The 15,668-nt window shown below is 46.2% G+C and overlaps 2 protein-coding genes across 12 annotated transcripts in view; one reads left to right on the top strand and one right to left on the bottom strand.

Annotated features, from left to right (window-relative positions):
* Window positions 1-5,735, top strand: part of CDC42BPA (CDC42 binding protein kinase alpha) — a 144,908-nt gene extending 139,173 nt beyond the window's left edge. For all 11 annotated transcript variants that reach the window (XM_072333734.1, XM_072333727.1, XM_072333726.1 and 8 more), the window contains one exon: window positions 936-5,735. In XM_072333734.1, coding sequence (XP_072189835.1) covers window positions 936-1,067 — 132 coding nt within the window. In that variant the 3' untranslated portion in view covers window positions 1,068-5,735. The remainder of the gene's footprint in view (window positions 1-935) is intronic.
* A 903-nt stretch (window positions 5,736-6,638) lies between these two features.
* Window positions 6,639-15,668, bottom strand: part of COQ8A (coenzyme Q8A) — a 28,313-nt gene continuing 19,283 nt past the window's right edge. Inside the window, exons 7-15 of the mRNA XM_072333222.1 lie at window positions 14,549-14,634; window positions 13,356-13,496; window positions 13,144-13,225; window positions 11,449-11,542; window positions 10,537-10,678; window positions 9,574-9,681; window positions 9,337-9,402; window positions 8,512-8,598; window positions 6,639-8,071 (exon numbers count right to left, since the gene is read on the bottom strand). Coding sequence (XP_072189323.1) covers window positions 7,778-8,071; window positions 8,512-8,598; window positions 9,337-9,402; window positions 9,574-9,681; window positions 10,537-10,678; window positions 11,449-11,542; window positions 13,144-13,225; window positions 13,356-13,496; window positions 14,549-14,634 — 1,100 coding nt within the window. The 3' untranslated portion in view covers window positions 6,639-7,777. The remainder of the gene's footprint in view (window positions 8,072-8,511; window positions 8,599-9,336; window positions 9,403-9,573; window positions 9,682-10,536; window positions 10,679-11,448; window positions 11,543-13,143; window positions 13,226-13,355; window positions 13,497-14,548; window positions 14,635-15,668) is intronic.

Below are 15,668 nucleotides of genomic sequence, written 5' to 3'. Positions count from 1 at the left end.
GCAGTGAGGCTTCCTAAGATACTGGCTGAGCGGACTAACAGCTTGATAGCAACCTGGCATAGCTTGAAGTGCTGGTACTCCTTCTGTCCTTTATTTGCAAAGACTTAAGCTGTAGTAGCAAACAGTTCACAGCAGGTATTGTGTTGTAGTACTCAATCTTGAGTGTCTGAAATTAATGAGATTACTTAAGAATTATCATGTAACAATTCCACTTAGAGCAGAAACGGGATTTAATCATTTATATACTGTGCAAAACAAGACTGTGGTTACAACAGGACAGCAGTGCTAAACTCAGTCCTTCCAACCAAGAAAGTTTTCCGTAGAAGAGCTCACTCTGAAGTTGACCAGCAACACTTCCCCAGACTTTTTTCTAACGAAGACGTGAAAATTAGAGATCACATGGGATTTTCACTGTACAGAAAATATATCCTTCCAGTTAAAACTGGCAGGCAAGCATCAACCCAAATACAGGTCAGACATATTTGCATTCTGCTGCACTATGGAAGAGCTAGCTAGACTGACATGCTCTGGATGGTTTGAGTTAATCTCCTGGGAGCATCACAGAAGAAACTGTGATGAAGCCTATACAGTGAAGATTCCACTGTTCAGTGCAGTAGCATCTCAGATGTGTGAAAAGGCAGGAGATGTGGCTCACAGCCTGAAGCTGCACGCTGTTGATGCAGAGTGATGCATAATCTTCAAGAATCCCACAGCTGCTGTGTCCTTCTATCCCCACCAGGTTATGCCTGCTGTAAGCAGACTGATGTGACAGTTTGCTCTTAATTCACACCCCTGCCAAGACAATTCCTCAGTATTTTTGGGCACAAAATATGTGCATGCCTCTGAATGCAATCACTTGTTGCTCAGACACCTTCACTCAGGCAGATTTTCTATCCTGTTACTTACTGGTGTTTTTCTGTGTATTTTGGCTGCAGGACTCTGACTCACCGAGACACTCCACTGCGTCGAACAGCTCCAACCTCAGCAGCCCTCCCAGCCCTGTTTCTCCTCACAAGACCAAGAGCCTCTCCCTGGAGAGCTCTGACCACGTGAGTTGGGACTCATGAACTGCTTCAGCATTCAGATTTGACACTACAGCAGCTTGCTGTCCCCTTCACTTGCTCCAGTTCACACCTTCACCATCCTAACCCTCCTCATTCCCCACCCGAAAGTCAACTGGGAGTCGGGTAGAGAGGAAGGCAGACGCTGGTTGTCTGCAGCACTGCCGCACTCTCCCTTCCCCAGATTTGACAGCAGCGAATGAGCAAAGCTGGGGTGTTGGTAAATATTGGATGCTGTAGATTTGTATTAGTATTGGATTCATCTTTTGCGATTACAGCTGCTTTCATTTTCAAAGACCTATACTTATCCTACCCCACAATTCCCTCATAAGTAACTTAAAGAGACCAGACCAGTATCGGCAAGAGAAAATCTAGAGGGATTTTGTTTTCATACAATAGCTCATTGTACTGTACAGAAGCAGCACAGAGACCCCTTCCCCTGCATGGGGAATGATCGGTTTGTATGTCAGAGGCACATAAAAGCTTTCAGCCACCACGTTTGAATGTCAATCTGATTGTTGCCAGCAAATCCTTATTGATTAAGATGATGCATATTTTACTACAGTACAGAGTTTAAATAAATACACAGATGTTAGAGTAAAATATGTATGTATATATTAAAAAAAGAAAAAAAGAAAAAAAAAAAAAGCATTGTGTATGCAGCAGAAGATGGATGCTTATTTAAGAGAGCCTTTAATTTAAGATTTGTGTTGTCCCTGTTTTCATGCTCGGTGATATACAGACTTGGAGGCCTGGCCTAAAGCCTTTCACAGGACAGATAATCCTTTTGCATATCATTCGCTGCACTGCCGGGAGAAGCCCCTGCAGTACTTTCCCAATGTTTCTTTATTTCTGGCAGTAGCATCTGAGGCTATAATTCCTAAGTTCACGCTAATCCCCATCCTTTGCAAAAATGACAGTGGTTGGAAAGCGACCCCCCGCCCCAACACCCGAGGGCGCCCATCAGCCAGCTGGCTGTGCTGGGTGCTGGTGTGTGGCTGTGCAGCTGAGAAACCTGCAGTAGAGGTCCTTACAGCAGCAAGGGAGCTCAGTGCCACAGGATTCAGCAGGAAAACTGTTTCCCTGGGTCAGACTTTGACCGGGCTTCACTAGGAAGGGAACAGTCTTCCACATCTCTTTCATCATCCCTTAACAGAAACCCGTTACTGTTGTTACCAAATACTAGTTTATAATACACATCAGCCAAATGAGTGCTCTTACTCTGAAGCTAGCTACTGCTGGCTGTGCTGTCACTGTAGCAACAACGAACCTTGAAGACTGACCTCACACTGTTCACACTGTGGCCGTCACAGATGCCTGGTCACCCACAACTGCCGTGCGGGTAAGGTTGGTTTTCCCCTCCCTCCCCACCCGTGCTGTGGGTCTGCGCAATTTGCAGTCGTTTCTATGTGCTCACCTGCTGTTTGGTTCCAGTCGCAGGCCAGAAAGGCAGAAAGTATTGCAGTGGATGACAGAGGTTGCAAAAATAAGTAAAAAGCTGAAGCTGGTCGTGCAGTCACCGGAATAAAGTGAGAGGCTGACGTACAATGGTAAGAGGAAGATCTCTGTCTCTGCAGATAGCAAGGCAGTTGCATTTTTCATTTAGGAGTGTTCAGATGAGCCTCTTTTCTCAGTAGTATTGTTGCTGGCATTATACTATGACCATACTCAAACATGTAAGGGCTTTTTGTATTTAGAATACTGTTTTTTTGTGGGTTTCAGAAACTTGCTATGGCTCTTAAGCCATTCCATATTCTTGCAGTTAGCAGTAATATTGTGTTTCACCCGCATAGAAATGTTTGCAGTTTTCCAGTTTCTGTCTTCTGTAATGGAAGTTATAGGTCGGTTCAGACTGTGTACAGTAATCTCCAGGTATGAGCTAAGTATGGAACAGGGGATGAGATGCAGAGATCATCACCTGTACCATTTTATCATGCTGGGTCTCCTCAGTCAGATTTCTCTTTGACCCCAAATCACAGCTTGTCCAAGTTTAAGCTCATTCAGTGTTACATTGGGACAGGAATTCAACATTTAGTTTTAATAACCATCATTCCAACACCTGTCTCTCTCCAGTTTGGGTGTTTTGGAGTAGCAAAATGGTAACGGTGGTTTGTTTTCACTTCAAAGCTACTACTGTTGCAAGCCCAGCATTTAATCCTAAAGGCCTTAGCCAGCAACTTAGCACTTGCAATCAATTCCTCCTGGAACAGGTTTTCATCTCTGTGAGGGACAGAGGCAGGGCGTTATTGGCATCACTAGAACTCCACATCAGCTTCTTTTTACAGGCTGCCTATTGCTTCCAGTATAGCCACTGCTTTTCCCCACAATTCCCTCCTTTTGGTGATGTCCACACACTTCTCAAAGACTTTGCAGACTAGTTTTGTATTTACTGTATGTTGTATTTAAACATTAATCTTATTTTGATATCGAGAGAAGGCATTTAGACAATAGTCACATAAGGTAGAGCTGCCTGTGCGACACGTCCCCTGAGAGAGCGTCGTCTTGGTTGAGTTTTCTGTAGCTGAGTTGATGCTCTGTCTGAGAATGGAACCCACAGAGCCACGACACAGCAAACACAATGACCGAATGTGCCCGTTTGCTGTGTCCTGCTGCCTGCAATCTATTGCTACCCACTACAAACGGGTGTTTTCAGGCAGAGCAGAGGGCAGCTGTGTGACACGATGCTCCGCAGGGGGAGAACTCCACAGGACTACACTGTTTGTGCACCACAGTTTCTAAGCCTGGGCATTTTCCTTTAGGATTACTATATTTAATCAGTAGGTTGGTACTGTGCATTTTGTTACACGTCTGTTAAAAAGAGAAACAGCAACTGTTCTCTCAGTTGAAAAGCAAATGACCACAGCACTTATTGGCAAAGAGAAATATCGTCCTGGGACTTGAATAGTTTTTATGTATTTGGGGACCATTTGATTATACATTCGATTTCAAACCACGCTCATCTTTTTCGTTGGCATTGAACACTGAAAACAAAAGCATTCTGTAGCTGAGCTTTATGCGTTGGGGGCAAGCAGCTCGGTCATTTGAACTGTAGGACTTTTGCGTGGTATCTCAATGACAGTTGTCTCTTAAGGTTTGATGTCTGCTGCTTTGCACTGTAGCATTGTTTCACCTCCACAGTTTGAGGGCTGCAACTTGTCTGGGGAGCTTGAAGCCTCCCCTTCAGTCTGTGACTGTAGCATATGGTCTGTGTACACAGTTACGTGTCTAGCTGATTTTTTCCTTTTGGCTGAGACTGAAGGTATCTCGCATTTATGACGCTACTTAAACATATGGGCTGTTGGGTTTTTGTGCTTTTTATTGTTAATTTTGGTGGCAGCAAAGGATGTGAAGATTCAGGCAGCTACTAAGGACTCCAGGTTAGAGAATGCGAAGGTTTGGTCAGTAGGTTTCCCTTGCACACGCACAGACACAGATGTGCGCATTCCTTCCACATTTCCTGCACCCCAAAGCAGGGTTGGAGTACACAGTACACTTTGCTCTGCTCTCACCCATAGAAGACAGCTGGTTGCTCCAGAAACTCATGCCTGTTGCTGTGGAAGTGGCAGCTTTTCCTCTCCGTGAGCTGCTGCAGCTTGGTAGGAATGCCCGTTTTGCTCATTTCAGTGAGTTCCATAACTTGTTCCTGATTCGGTTCTGATAAACTGAACAGCCAGTTGTGTTAGTCTCAGGTAAGCGGCAGAGGGAAGTAAAGGGTCTTATTGTAACAAAGAAGCCCCCAGAGCATTGTGTTTGTATGGAAATAGGCGTTCATGGAGCCTTTCAAAACTAAAACACTTGGACAATTTGCAGGGAAACAGACAGCAAGCAGCGGGATGCTGAATGACAGAACAGGCTCTTGGGTGCAAGTAGTTTCTCGTTCCGTTTTGTGCACATCACTTAGTTTTACACAAATACATAAAAGGTCAAATCGATCACAGTGCAGCTCCCCCTACCTCATTAGCCTGGGAATCAAAGTGGCACACGTAGCTTCTGCCGTGGGTTTTGGGGTTTGTTTTCACGCAGGAGTCGGTTGCTCAAAGGAAATGGGACGGGTTTCTGCACTAGCACCAAAGCACGCAGGAGGGCGCAGGTGTATTCAGGCTGCAATTGGCAGCTGCCCTCAGAAGCAGGACTCTGGACTTTCCCTGCTAAATTCCAACTCCACTTTGTCTTTCTTTCCAGCCGCAGCTTTGTGTAACCTATTCTCACTTTGCGTTTAAGAAAGTCTCATCCACAGGGAAGAAATCCACAAAAGCAGTGTTGGTAATTTCAGAGCAATTATACCTGCCTTTTTATGTATGACAGTTTCATATCATTTATTTTTAAAATATGGGATTTTTTTAGGTTTTTTTTCATTGTAATATTATTGTACAGTTTTGCATGGCGTAGATGTAATCACTTTTTTGTTTTAGATGATAAAAGCTGACAAGTGTGCGTGTGGGGGAAAGATTCTGCTTTTTGCCTCTTCTCACTATTTTGTTTAATGCCCTCAATGTTGTAGGGGACATTGTAAGAGATTCTCTGCTACAGAACAATGATGTAGATTCTTTTGCACAGAAATATTTAAGGTGGAAAAGTCAACAATGTAAAAATGACTCGCCACCAATATTTTATGTCGGTAACACTTAATATTAACCTACTTTGATGTACTGCAATAAAACAGGGAACTGTTAGAAATGCAGATGTTTTGTCTTTCTTTCCCTTTCTCCGACCTCTGCCCAAGCTTTGAGGAGGTGATGTAATTGTGTTTGGAGCAAGCAGCAGTGATGTGATGGCCTTGTGCTCCTTGAAAAGCGTCATGACTCCTTTGACTTTGAGCCAGAGCACAGCATTTCTTGCTGTTATACCCTGAGGCAATTCCTCATGTCACAAAATGCAAATTATTAAGGCTTTTGGACTTTTAGTACTGAGTCTGAAACGGTGTTTGATATGAAGCAGATCCACATTTATGGTCATGGAAGAAAGGTAACCCAACAACCTGTTCCCCTGTTTCTCAGCCTCCTGAGAGAGGCTGTTTATTCACTTACCTATTCTTTACCCCCAGAAATGTCAGCAGTCAGGATTTCTCACAGTGTACCAAAGTCTAAGATCAGATCATACAACCCTCTGCAACCTTGGGCTGTGCTAACTCAATAGGATCAGCTGAGTCTGCTGCTGAGGACACCTGCCTTACTAGCACCAGGTAAGCATCAACTCCTGACTGTCACTTTCTTCACAAGCGGGAGAAGGGCAGAAGTGTCCAGAATACTTGTAACAGAGTGATTAAGAAAGGGAAAAACGGAGTCTGTTGCTAGGGATTGTTGTTGGGCAGGCAGATGTTCAGGCTGGCATCGCTCTGGCTCCTGGTAACCTTATCAGCACCACTGTTAGCATGTAACAGGGCTGCACTGGAAAGATGAAGGAATAAACAGGCCACAGGTGGTTTTGCAGTGGTCACATTACAATTCATGGAACCAAAAAACACAACAGGAAGATACCCAGAAACTTCCCCTTCTCCTCTGCTGTTTATCCCACACAACAGCACCTGGGTCAGCCAGACATTCATTACCCCAACAGAAGACAGAAGAACTGCAGGCCCACCGCACAAGCACTTGTTTATTGAAATCAGAACTCGTACAGGTACAGGGCTTTGTACAAAAATCTAAGAAAGTTTGCTAGCTTGACTCCAAGAGTTGAAAATTGTGCGTCTGGTTTTAAATGTGACGTATCAGCAAAAGCTTGAAATCTTCACGAGAGACAGGAAGTGTTTGGCTGCCTTGCCATAAGCTTTGCATTACCAGAGAACAGCCACAAAGACAGACTCACTTCTTAGCTAAGAGTCCAGCAAGCAATCAGTGTCAGAGATGGAACTTATCTAACTCAATATCAGGAAAGATGATACCTACCAGACAGTGAAGAAACCCACTGTCTGTGCTGAGATATAGTACTGCTGGTAAGTAGCCGTCTCCCAGAACCAAGGATTGTGAGAGTGTGAGTGTGAGTGTGTGTGTGCGTGCGTGTCTAAGTGGGTTTAAAAGATCACGGTACTCAATTCTCTGGCTTCTTTATAAATGTTTCCTATGTTTGCTTTGCAAGCCAAAGAGGAGCAGAAAGCTCAAAACCTCATCCTATGCACACACGCACACACACACACCCCTTGTATTAAATCAGTGTCAGTAAAATCCAGGAAGGTTCTTGGACTGCCACCACTTGACTTACAAAACCAGGGCAAAAGGGGGGGGGCACCTCATGGCAGGGGTACACCTCGGTATTTCATCCTATAATGAAAACTACTTGAATTCCACCTTAACGAGAAAGTGAAGGTTCTTTAAAAAAAAACACAAGTATTTGTTTTGGAGAATTACCAACAGGTTTCAGTACTGAATTCCACTCTTGCTCTCCCTCCTTCACATACCCGTTATAAAACCCAATTGCTATGCAGCCACACCATCACAATGTTAAAAATGTATTCAAGGTAGTTGGCTGGTGCCTTGAAACAGTACAGAAACACTGGAGCTATTTTCCTGCAAGCTGCAGACTGTGCTGGCAGTCTTAGTGTAGGACAGACAGAACATGAAAGAACAAACTTTGTCCTCGTGAAACACACTTGGTTTGCAGGGCACAGGCTGCTGCATCTCAAGAGGATGGAGAGCTACAATGCAACACATGTGAAGCCAGAGCGCTCTTTGCAAGGCGCAGACTGTGCCCTCAGAACAAGGTACATTAGTTCATTCTTACTAATCCTCCGGCTTCTTGCCCCTATTGCTCCAGTATTTGCTGTATGCCTCTTCGAACATGTTTTTGCAAGGAATTTTGGCCTTCAGTTTGGTGCAGATAAGGAAAGAACCCCCCATCTTCCGATGAAGAGAGTAGGTTTCTTCTGGTGGAGGAATAAGCCGATGCTTCAGCATGACTGGGATTAAACCATGGATCTTTTCAGTGGTGCTTTGGGTGCCAAAATCAAAAGGTTCTTCAGACGCAAAAGCCTCTCCCAAGATGAGGACAGCATTTAAGTGGGCATCTTCCATTTCCTGCACAAAAGAAAGAAGCACAAATAACATCACCAAACACCTTAAAGACCAGGGAGGAAAAGAAGAAATGCTAGTACTAACAACAGCAGCTTAGAGAAATACCTAGCTATACCCACAGTGAAGATAGACCCCAGATCCTGATAGACCAATCAACAGCTGTTTATGGCAGCCTCAAGCAGCTGTCTGCTCAGCCATGAGACTGCAGCAGCATCGCTACCTGCAAGGTCTTGCTGGGAGACAAAGAGTAACCTGGGGACATCCTTGTGGCTCTTGCTGCCATAAGAAATGGGAGAACAAAAGCTGAAACAACTCTTACCCTCCTCCCTCAGCCCAGCATCGGGGCTTTCACACTGCCATCAAGAAATCTGTGCAAGTAAAAGACCCGCATTCTTCAAACCTTTCACTGCCCACCACTAAAGGCAGATGCTTCACCTCCGTACCTTGACTTCATAGCCAGTGAGGAATTTCATTTCAATGGACTTCTTCAGTACTCTCTCTCTGTCCATGTCAGCAGCTGCTCTGATTACCTGAATAGGAACATCACATTCAGGAGATATGGATGATAACTGGCATGTTTTCAGACTACAGTCTCACTTTCTTGCCTCTCTTCCCCTTCTTTAGGGGTCTGCACAGACCAGCTAAGAGCTAGTGAAAATAACATACAGCTTGTGGCTCTGCAAAGCTTTCTCCTATAACTGCATACAGGCCAGAGAACATAAAAGACATCAAAAAAGCTGCACGCCCAATCACTTCATCACTGCAGAAACACAGCAGAACTGTGAGAAGCTCTAGGTGAGGTCTGCTGGCCCCTGCAGCTCAACTCAGCAAATGCAGAAAAAGCTGATCAAGAAGGAGGCGCATATGACTGCAGAATTCACAAGTCTGTGTCAGGAAAAGACAGTGAACAGAAGGAGCAAATCCTGCGCACCCTCATGTAATAAATTCAATGAATTCCGAGTGAGTGAGAAGACAGCATTCCCTCCCAGACACACACTGCTGCCCAGCTCCCCTGGTAAGCAGCATCACAGTCCTCCACATTTGTAATGTGGTTTAAACAGAACACAGGAAGCCAGAGGTTTGCAGCAGACGTGCATAAGGCATGGGACAAAAGTAAGGGTTAAAACTGGGACAGATTTCATCTCTATCCCTGCTTCCCTCCACAGCTGAAAGCAGATTCAAACAGTGACACAGCTAAGAGAAAGGAATTTTGGAAATACTCCTAGGAGCCCCAGTGCAGCACCCTGAGACACACTGCAAGTTCTCACCTCGATGTAAACGTCGGTGAACTTCTCATCAAACCCTCGTGTTGCTCCAAAGTCCAGCAGAGCCACCTGGAAATGGACAAACCTTTTTGTATTACAGCATCAACCACTTAAGGGAAGCCTGTCATCAGAAGACACCCAACACGTTCAGGAACTCGTAAAACTTTGGGTGTGGGGAACAGTCAAGAACGGGTGAAAAGCAGCTCCTGTACAGGCAGAAGGGGTGCTGCCTGAGCTTACCTTGTGCAGCTGTGGGTCATAGAAGAAGTTGGACCAGTTCGGGTCAGTCTGCATATACCTGAACTCAAACAGCTCCCGCAGACACAGCACCAGAATGTTGTGACAGATCTTGAAAATCAGAGTAAGAACAAGTCAGCAGGGTGGAAGGCCTGTTCACACGTGCAATTAACAGCACACAAGGAGCACAGCTCCACACTGGAAGGAACTGATAATAGCCCTGATGATATAGCAGCCCATTCAAGAGGACAGGCAGCTCAGGGATCACAGGCAACCAGCTCTGGCATAACATCAAGCCCAGCATGGTGCCGGGATCTGCACTTTTCCCCAGTGACCTGCTGACAGCCGGCAACTCCCACCGAGGCAAAAAAAAATTACCCATATCCAAATACCAGGATAGTTATTTCTGCTGCTAGAGCAGCTGCTTCTCCTACGGCAGCACTCCAGTCCCTTGCTATATTCAGCACCAATTCCTGGCCACCACCACATCCCTGCTCCTTTTTACTGCAAGGTATCTTCCAGCAGACCTCAGCCCCAGAGGTGATACCCGGCTGTTTGAGTGTGGGGGAGGCAGAGATACTTCTGCACACTTGCCCAAGAAAACAGCTGAAAAACAAAAGCTTTCTTCCCCCAGCTGACAATTCCTCCCAGGCTTGGGGTCATCTGAGAGAAACAGAGAAGCTAGAAGTTGCTCAGCCTACATTCCCTTCACTAGCTTTGCCGCTCACCCTCTTTAAACTGCTCCCTGTGCATGACTGCCAGTGCCTGTAAGGCTTAAACCAGCCTAGGGAGAACTCAGCATTGCTCCCAAATTCACTGCAAAGAAAACTTTGGAGAGACTCCAGGCAATGGCTGACTCCAGCCCTGCATTACACGTCTCAGGGTTTGCCCTCCCACAAACCCTCAGGCTCCCACTCAGCAGGGAGGCCCAGGCATGCTTGGTGAAAAGAGACCATCCAACAGTACCTCATTTCGGATCTCCTGGCTCAGCCCTACAGCTTGATCCAAGGGAAAGCCAGACACCAGCTCTGTGGTCAGGACGTGTTTGCTGCACAGCTCATCCACTACTCTTGGAACGTAAAAGAAGGGGTTGTCTTTCAGCAGCTCCCTACAACATGGAGAAAGGAGAGGAAAAGGTTAGGAGTGCCACGAGCACACAGATCCCTCTGCAGCACCTTGCACAACACACAGCCCTGCACGCAACCTAAGGCAGCGCTGCTGCACGCTCCTCACACCCTGGCTGCAGCTGCCAGGGGATGTTTTGCTCAGCGGTTACAGTAGGGATCAAGTCACCAGGAGCCATGCCACCGAGTTACAGCTGCTGATGACTCCTGAGGTCACATCATCTGCTGAAGCAGCAGCATTAGGACACTGAGCTGTTCAGCTCAACCTACTCCACTTCAGGGCAAGACTACATTCACAGAAGAACAGTTCTGAAGGGGGCAAAGCCTGCCTCCAGCAGTACTCCCAGGTCCAGGCTTAGCGTAAAAGCAATCTGTATGCCAGCACCGTAGTGAGAAAAGGGAGCAGCCAGTGTTGGTGGCAATAATTGCTGTGAGAGGGCCGAACTGAAAATGCTCCTAGACAAAAGAAAAGCTCACCACAGCTAGAACAGCACTGCAGCCTGGCCTCAAGAGTTACTACAGTACCTTCATGCTGAAATAGAGGACACCAGCTCCAACATTCAGCAACAGGTCAGCTAAATGAAAACATACCTAGCTGAGAAGGGGCAGTAACACTAGGGGTCACGAGCACAGCCTATTCCCTTGTGTCCCCAGGCCACGCAATTCACTTCCCACCCATCCCTACAGTTAAGGCACCTCTCTGCATTTCACATGCACTCGCAGAGAAAGGTTGAAGACACCGATGTGAACGTACTGGAATTTCTTTGCGCAGGCAGCTTCTCTTTGGTAGTCACACTCCAGGGCCAGCTCTCTGCTCAGGACTTCAATCAAGTGCTCAGGGAACAAACCTTAAAAGTCAAACAGCAGAAAACAGAGAAAGCTTAGGGGGAAGAAAATAAAAAGAGCTCCTCAGATAATGCTTGGCAGAGCTGCAGCTGAGGAACAGCCTGCTGCCCAGCCAGCTCTGGGCTGAAGAACAGAAGAAATCCCAGAGACCAACATGCATTTTCAAGTTGATACAGGTTCTGCATGTAATCCCAGGCTGTGGCAAAGCAGCTGCTGCACAGCAGTGTCTATTCACACTGTGCTTGTACAGCCAGACCCACCTACCCCACCCTCCCAGCCCTTAACCCAAGCTGCTTGTTCCGGCTGTTGTGTTCATGGCAGCTCTGGTGTGGTGCTGACATGGCTCTGCAGCGAGACACACCAGGGAGCAGAAGCACCCAAAAACCAGCTCTGGCAAATACAGAACAAAAAACCCTCCAGACCGTGTCTGCCTGCAACTGGGAGCACTGCATAAAACCAGCCACATGGCTACACACGAGCTTCATCAGCACACGGCCAGGGCCTGAACTGCCAAATCTGGACCTTCCCAGTCTTAGAGCTGGAAAACCCAGCTGTGCTTTGGGCCAGACACAGCTGGAACTGCAACTTCTGCAGGGCCCTGCCCAGCCACCATAGAGGAACTGCCAATTGTCAGCACACAGCCTGGTTTAAGCGCAATATTTGTACAGTCCTGCTGAGATTCACAGCTGCTGCACATGGGTGTTGGGGGAAAAAAACAGTAGTAAATCTGCATTCACTCCTGAAAAATGGATGTACTCAAGTGCTGGGACTCCAAGATACACCCAGACCAGTAGCTACACCTCTGCACAACTCTGGGATGAGCAGAGAATGACAGGCAGAGGGCTACAGGAAACACAGGGAAGAATGAGTTCTGCCAGCTGTGCCAGAAAATGACAGGAACAAAGTGTGACTGCATTGTGTCAGCACTGCCATGCTGAAAGCCATCAAAAGTGAGTATACCCAGACACTTCAGACTTTGCCAAGAGTACCAGTGGGTCCTTGACTATAAAGAGCACACAGATAAAAGCACAGTACTTTGCTGCATGCATGTATATGTTTGCATGAACATGACAGAAAAATCCAAACAGGTGAACCTCCCATCCCACTGAGTGAACACTGGAGCAGGCACACACTCAACAACTGCAGCGACAGGTCTGCATTAGGAAAGGGAAGTGAAATACAGCTCCCCAAATTGGCCCTGCATCCACAGCCACTACATTCTGCTTTCTGTAAGAAATCACCTCCAAGGAAGACTAATGAGTTCTAAATTCTTTCCACTGTTTCCTCCCTCACCCTCTGTTTTTCACACAGAGACAGGTGATGCACTGGAACAGGTTGCCCAAGGAGGCTGTAGATGCCCCATCCCTGGATGCATTCAGGGCCAGGCTGGATGTGGCTCTAGGCAGCATGGTCTGGTAGTTGGTGACACTGCACACAGCAGGGAGGTTGAAACTGGATGATCATTGTGGTTCTTTTCAACCCAGGCCATTCTATGATTCTATGATTCTCTCCAGTGCATGGAGAAAAGCAAGTAAGATACAGTGTGAAAGGTGTTAGGAGATCTCAACACGTATCAGAGGGACAAAACTTGGTCTTTTTTTACCTTCAGGCAGAATATTGCTCATGCTCAGGACAGTCATCAGGTTATTAACATCGCTGTTGATGCTCTGGGCAACTCCAGGGTACTGCAGAACAGAATTGGAAAGGACAGTGTTGAGACAAATGTTTATCTATTTAGCAGTAAACACATGTGTGCAGCTCCACGGCCGAAATGTGGAGCACAAGTGAGAGAAGAGGCTGGTCTGTAAAGCTCACCTGAATTTTCATAGCAACTTCTTTTCCATTTTTTAAGCGTGCCAGGTGAACCTGACCAATTGAAGCAGCAGCAAAAGGGCGTTCTTCAAAGGATTCCAGTTTGTCTCTCCAGTTGGGTCCAAGGTCATTGTTCAGCGTTTTCTACAAATGAAAGGAAACCATTAGGAGACGAAAGGCAAGGATTTAAGGTTTTTGTTTGCAATCACATTCCTCTAAAGTTACTTGCACTGAGTACCTACACTCTGCTTTCTAGATTGCCCTCCTTTCCTCCCAGAGAGCAAGCAATTGCATGGAGTGCTCTAGCCAGCACTGGTTCCCTCTCTCTACATGGACTGAGCAGGTCTGTGTGAGGCTGTTACTGTGGCTGAAAGAGCAGCTATCCTGAGCACAAACAACACAGTCCTAGGAATAAAAGCAGCCTCTTCTTGGGGTCACTTGTTATCATCCAGAAAATTCTCTTTCCTCATGACAAGCTGATTAGAAGCAATCCAGGCACGCAAGAGGGACTCTCTTTAAAGGCAATACTGAAAATTAAACACCACAACCTGCATTAACAGCCTTTTTGTTACACTGCCAGACTGCCATGCTTAGGTGCTGGCTCTGCTCAGTGTCTATCAGAAGGAAAGTAGGACTGGCTTGTGCATTAACCTTCTCATCTCAATTATCCAAGGGAGGGAGAGAGAAAGAGAACATACACAAAAGGAAAGCAAACAGCTTGCTTCATTCTAACTCTAATTGAAACTGGGTTAGATATAAACAAAAGGACAATATTGCCCGAATTTCCATCAGACTAACACTTGTGAGCTTGCATTTAAAATGGGATTCACGCACTTCTAAACAGAGATTTAATACCAATGAGAAAAAAGTGAGGCCACATTAAAACAAGACCCACATGATCGTATTTGTACGTAACTTCCTGTTCCACTAGCAGAGCCTCAGGACATAAAAAAAAACACACTTTTCCTTTGCCTAGAGCTGAATTTCTATGTATAGGAGAGAAACAGCACCACACAGCTGAGATCAGGAATCAGATGTCAGAAACAATGGAAAAAAATGCAACCTTTACTGAGGGAATACTCTTAAAACATAAAAATACTTGCCAGCCTCCCCTACCAGGGTACGTAACAGATGACACTGATTCTGATATTGCCCCTCCTACCCAGTAAGTAGGAAGGAACGGGGATATTCCTCACCATCATCTGCTTTATTGGCATGAAGTCGGCGCTCTGACGTACGCGCTCAAAAATCCTCTGGAGGTGCGGATTGATGAAGGCATCATCTGCCAAGGGTTAAAGCAAACAGCAGTCAGCACAGGCACTGCATTCTGCAGTCCTTCTTCAGCACACAAAGTAACAGATGTCTGCACTCCAAGCCAGGTTCTCCTGTCCCCAGGCACACCTCAGTGATGGTTATCAAAGCAATTCTAGTTCAGAAATACCATGCCCAGAAGTGCACCCTTAGGCAGACCTGAAGCACTGCACCTTTGGAAATGAGCCCACCAGAACTCCTGTGTGCACACAGCAAGAGGAAAAAAACTACTCATTCCTTCTCACTCCCTTCAAAATCTGCATCCTACCTGAAATTCTCCTATGTTTATCTCCTGCTGCAGCTAGCGGAACTTTCTGCACCCTCTCCCACTTAACAATGGAAACACAAAGTATAAAAACACCAGAAAACACATTGAGAAACCTCTTATACTTTGGAATCAAGCATCTGTTGTCATGATGGTCACTGTCTCTGTTGGGAGAAGTCACAGAGCCCACACATCCAGCAGTGGCATTGCCAAGAGCAGCGGGCAGCTCTGCACAGCATGGAGGCCTTTGCTACAATGACAGGTTGCACAACCCTAAAGAGCAAAGTGCTCTGCCCCAGCCTGTCGTCTGCCAGCCATACAGCATTCAGACAGGATGCCGTGTCATGGACCCAGATTACAGAATAAACCCTCTGGAGAGTCAGCCCAATGACCCCGTGTTCACAATGTGGTTTTATCCAATTCATTCCAAGGGGCAGCAGTTTCACTAGAAAGCTGTGCAATATGAAAACACCGCTTACGCAAGTGCTGGACTCAGAGTAACTACTGTTCAGCATCTGCTTCTGTAAACAACTCAAATGAAAAGCAGCTACATTGACAGAAAAGACAATAAAAGTGACTTGTTTTAAGCGTCAGAAGGAATTCAGCAAACATATATTTTTACCCTCATAAGAAAGCATGGGAGAAGGTGCTCAGCTGCACCTGGACAAGGCAACAGTGCACACCTACATTCAATTAGCACATAACTCTGTTAACAGAAGAAGCCATTTCAAACTCACTAG

The sequence above is a fragment of the Excalfactoria chinensis genome, chromosome 3 (genome assembly GCF_039878825.1).
Source record: "Excalfactoria chinensis isolate bCotChi1 chromosome 3, bCotChi1.hap2, whole genome shotgun sequence".
NCBI classification, from domain to species: domain Eukaryota; kingdom Metazoa; phylum Chordata; class Aves; order Galliformes; family Phasianidae; genus Excalfactoria; species Excalfactoria chinensis.
This window is presented reverse-complemented; position numbering and strand designations above follow the sequence as displayed.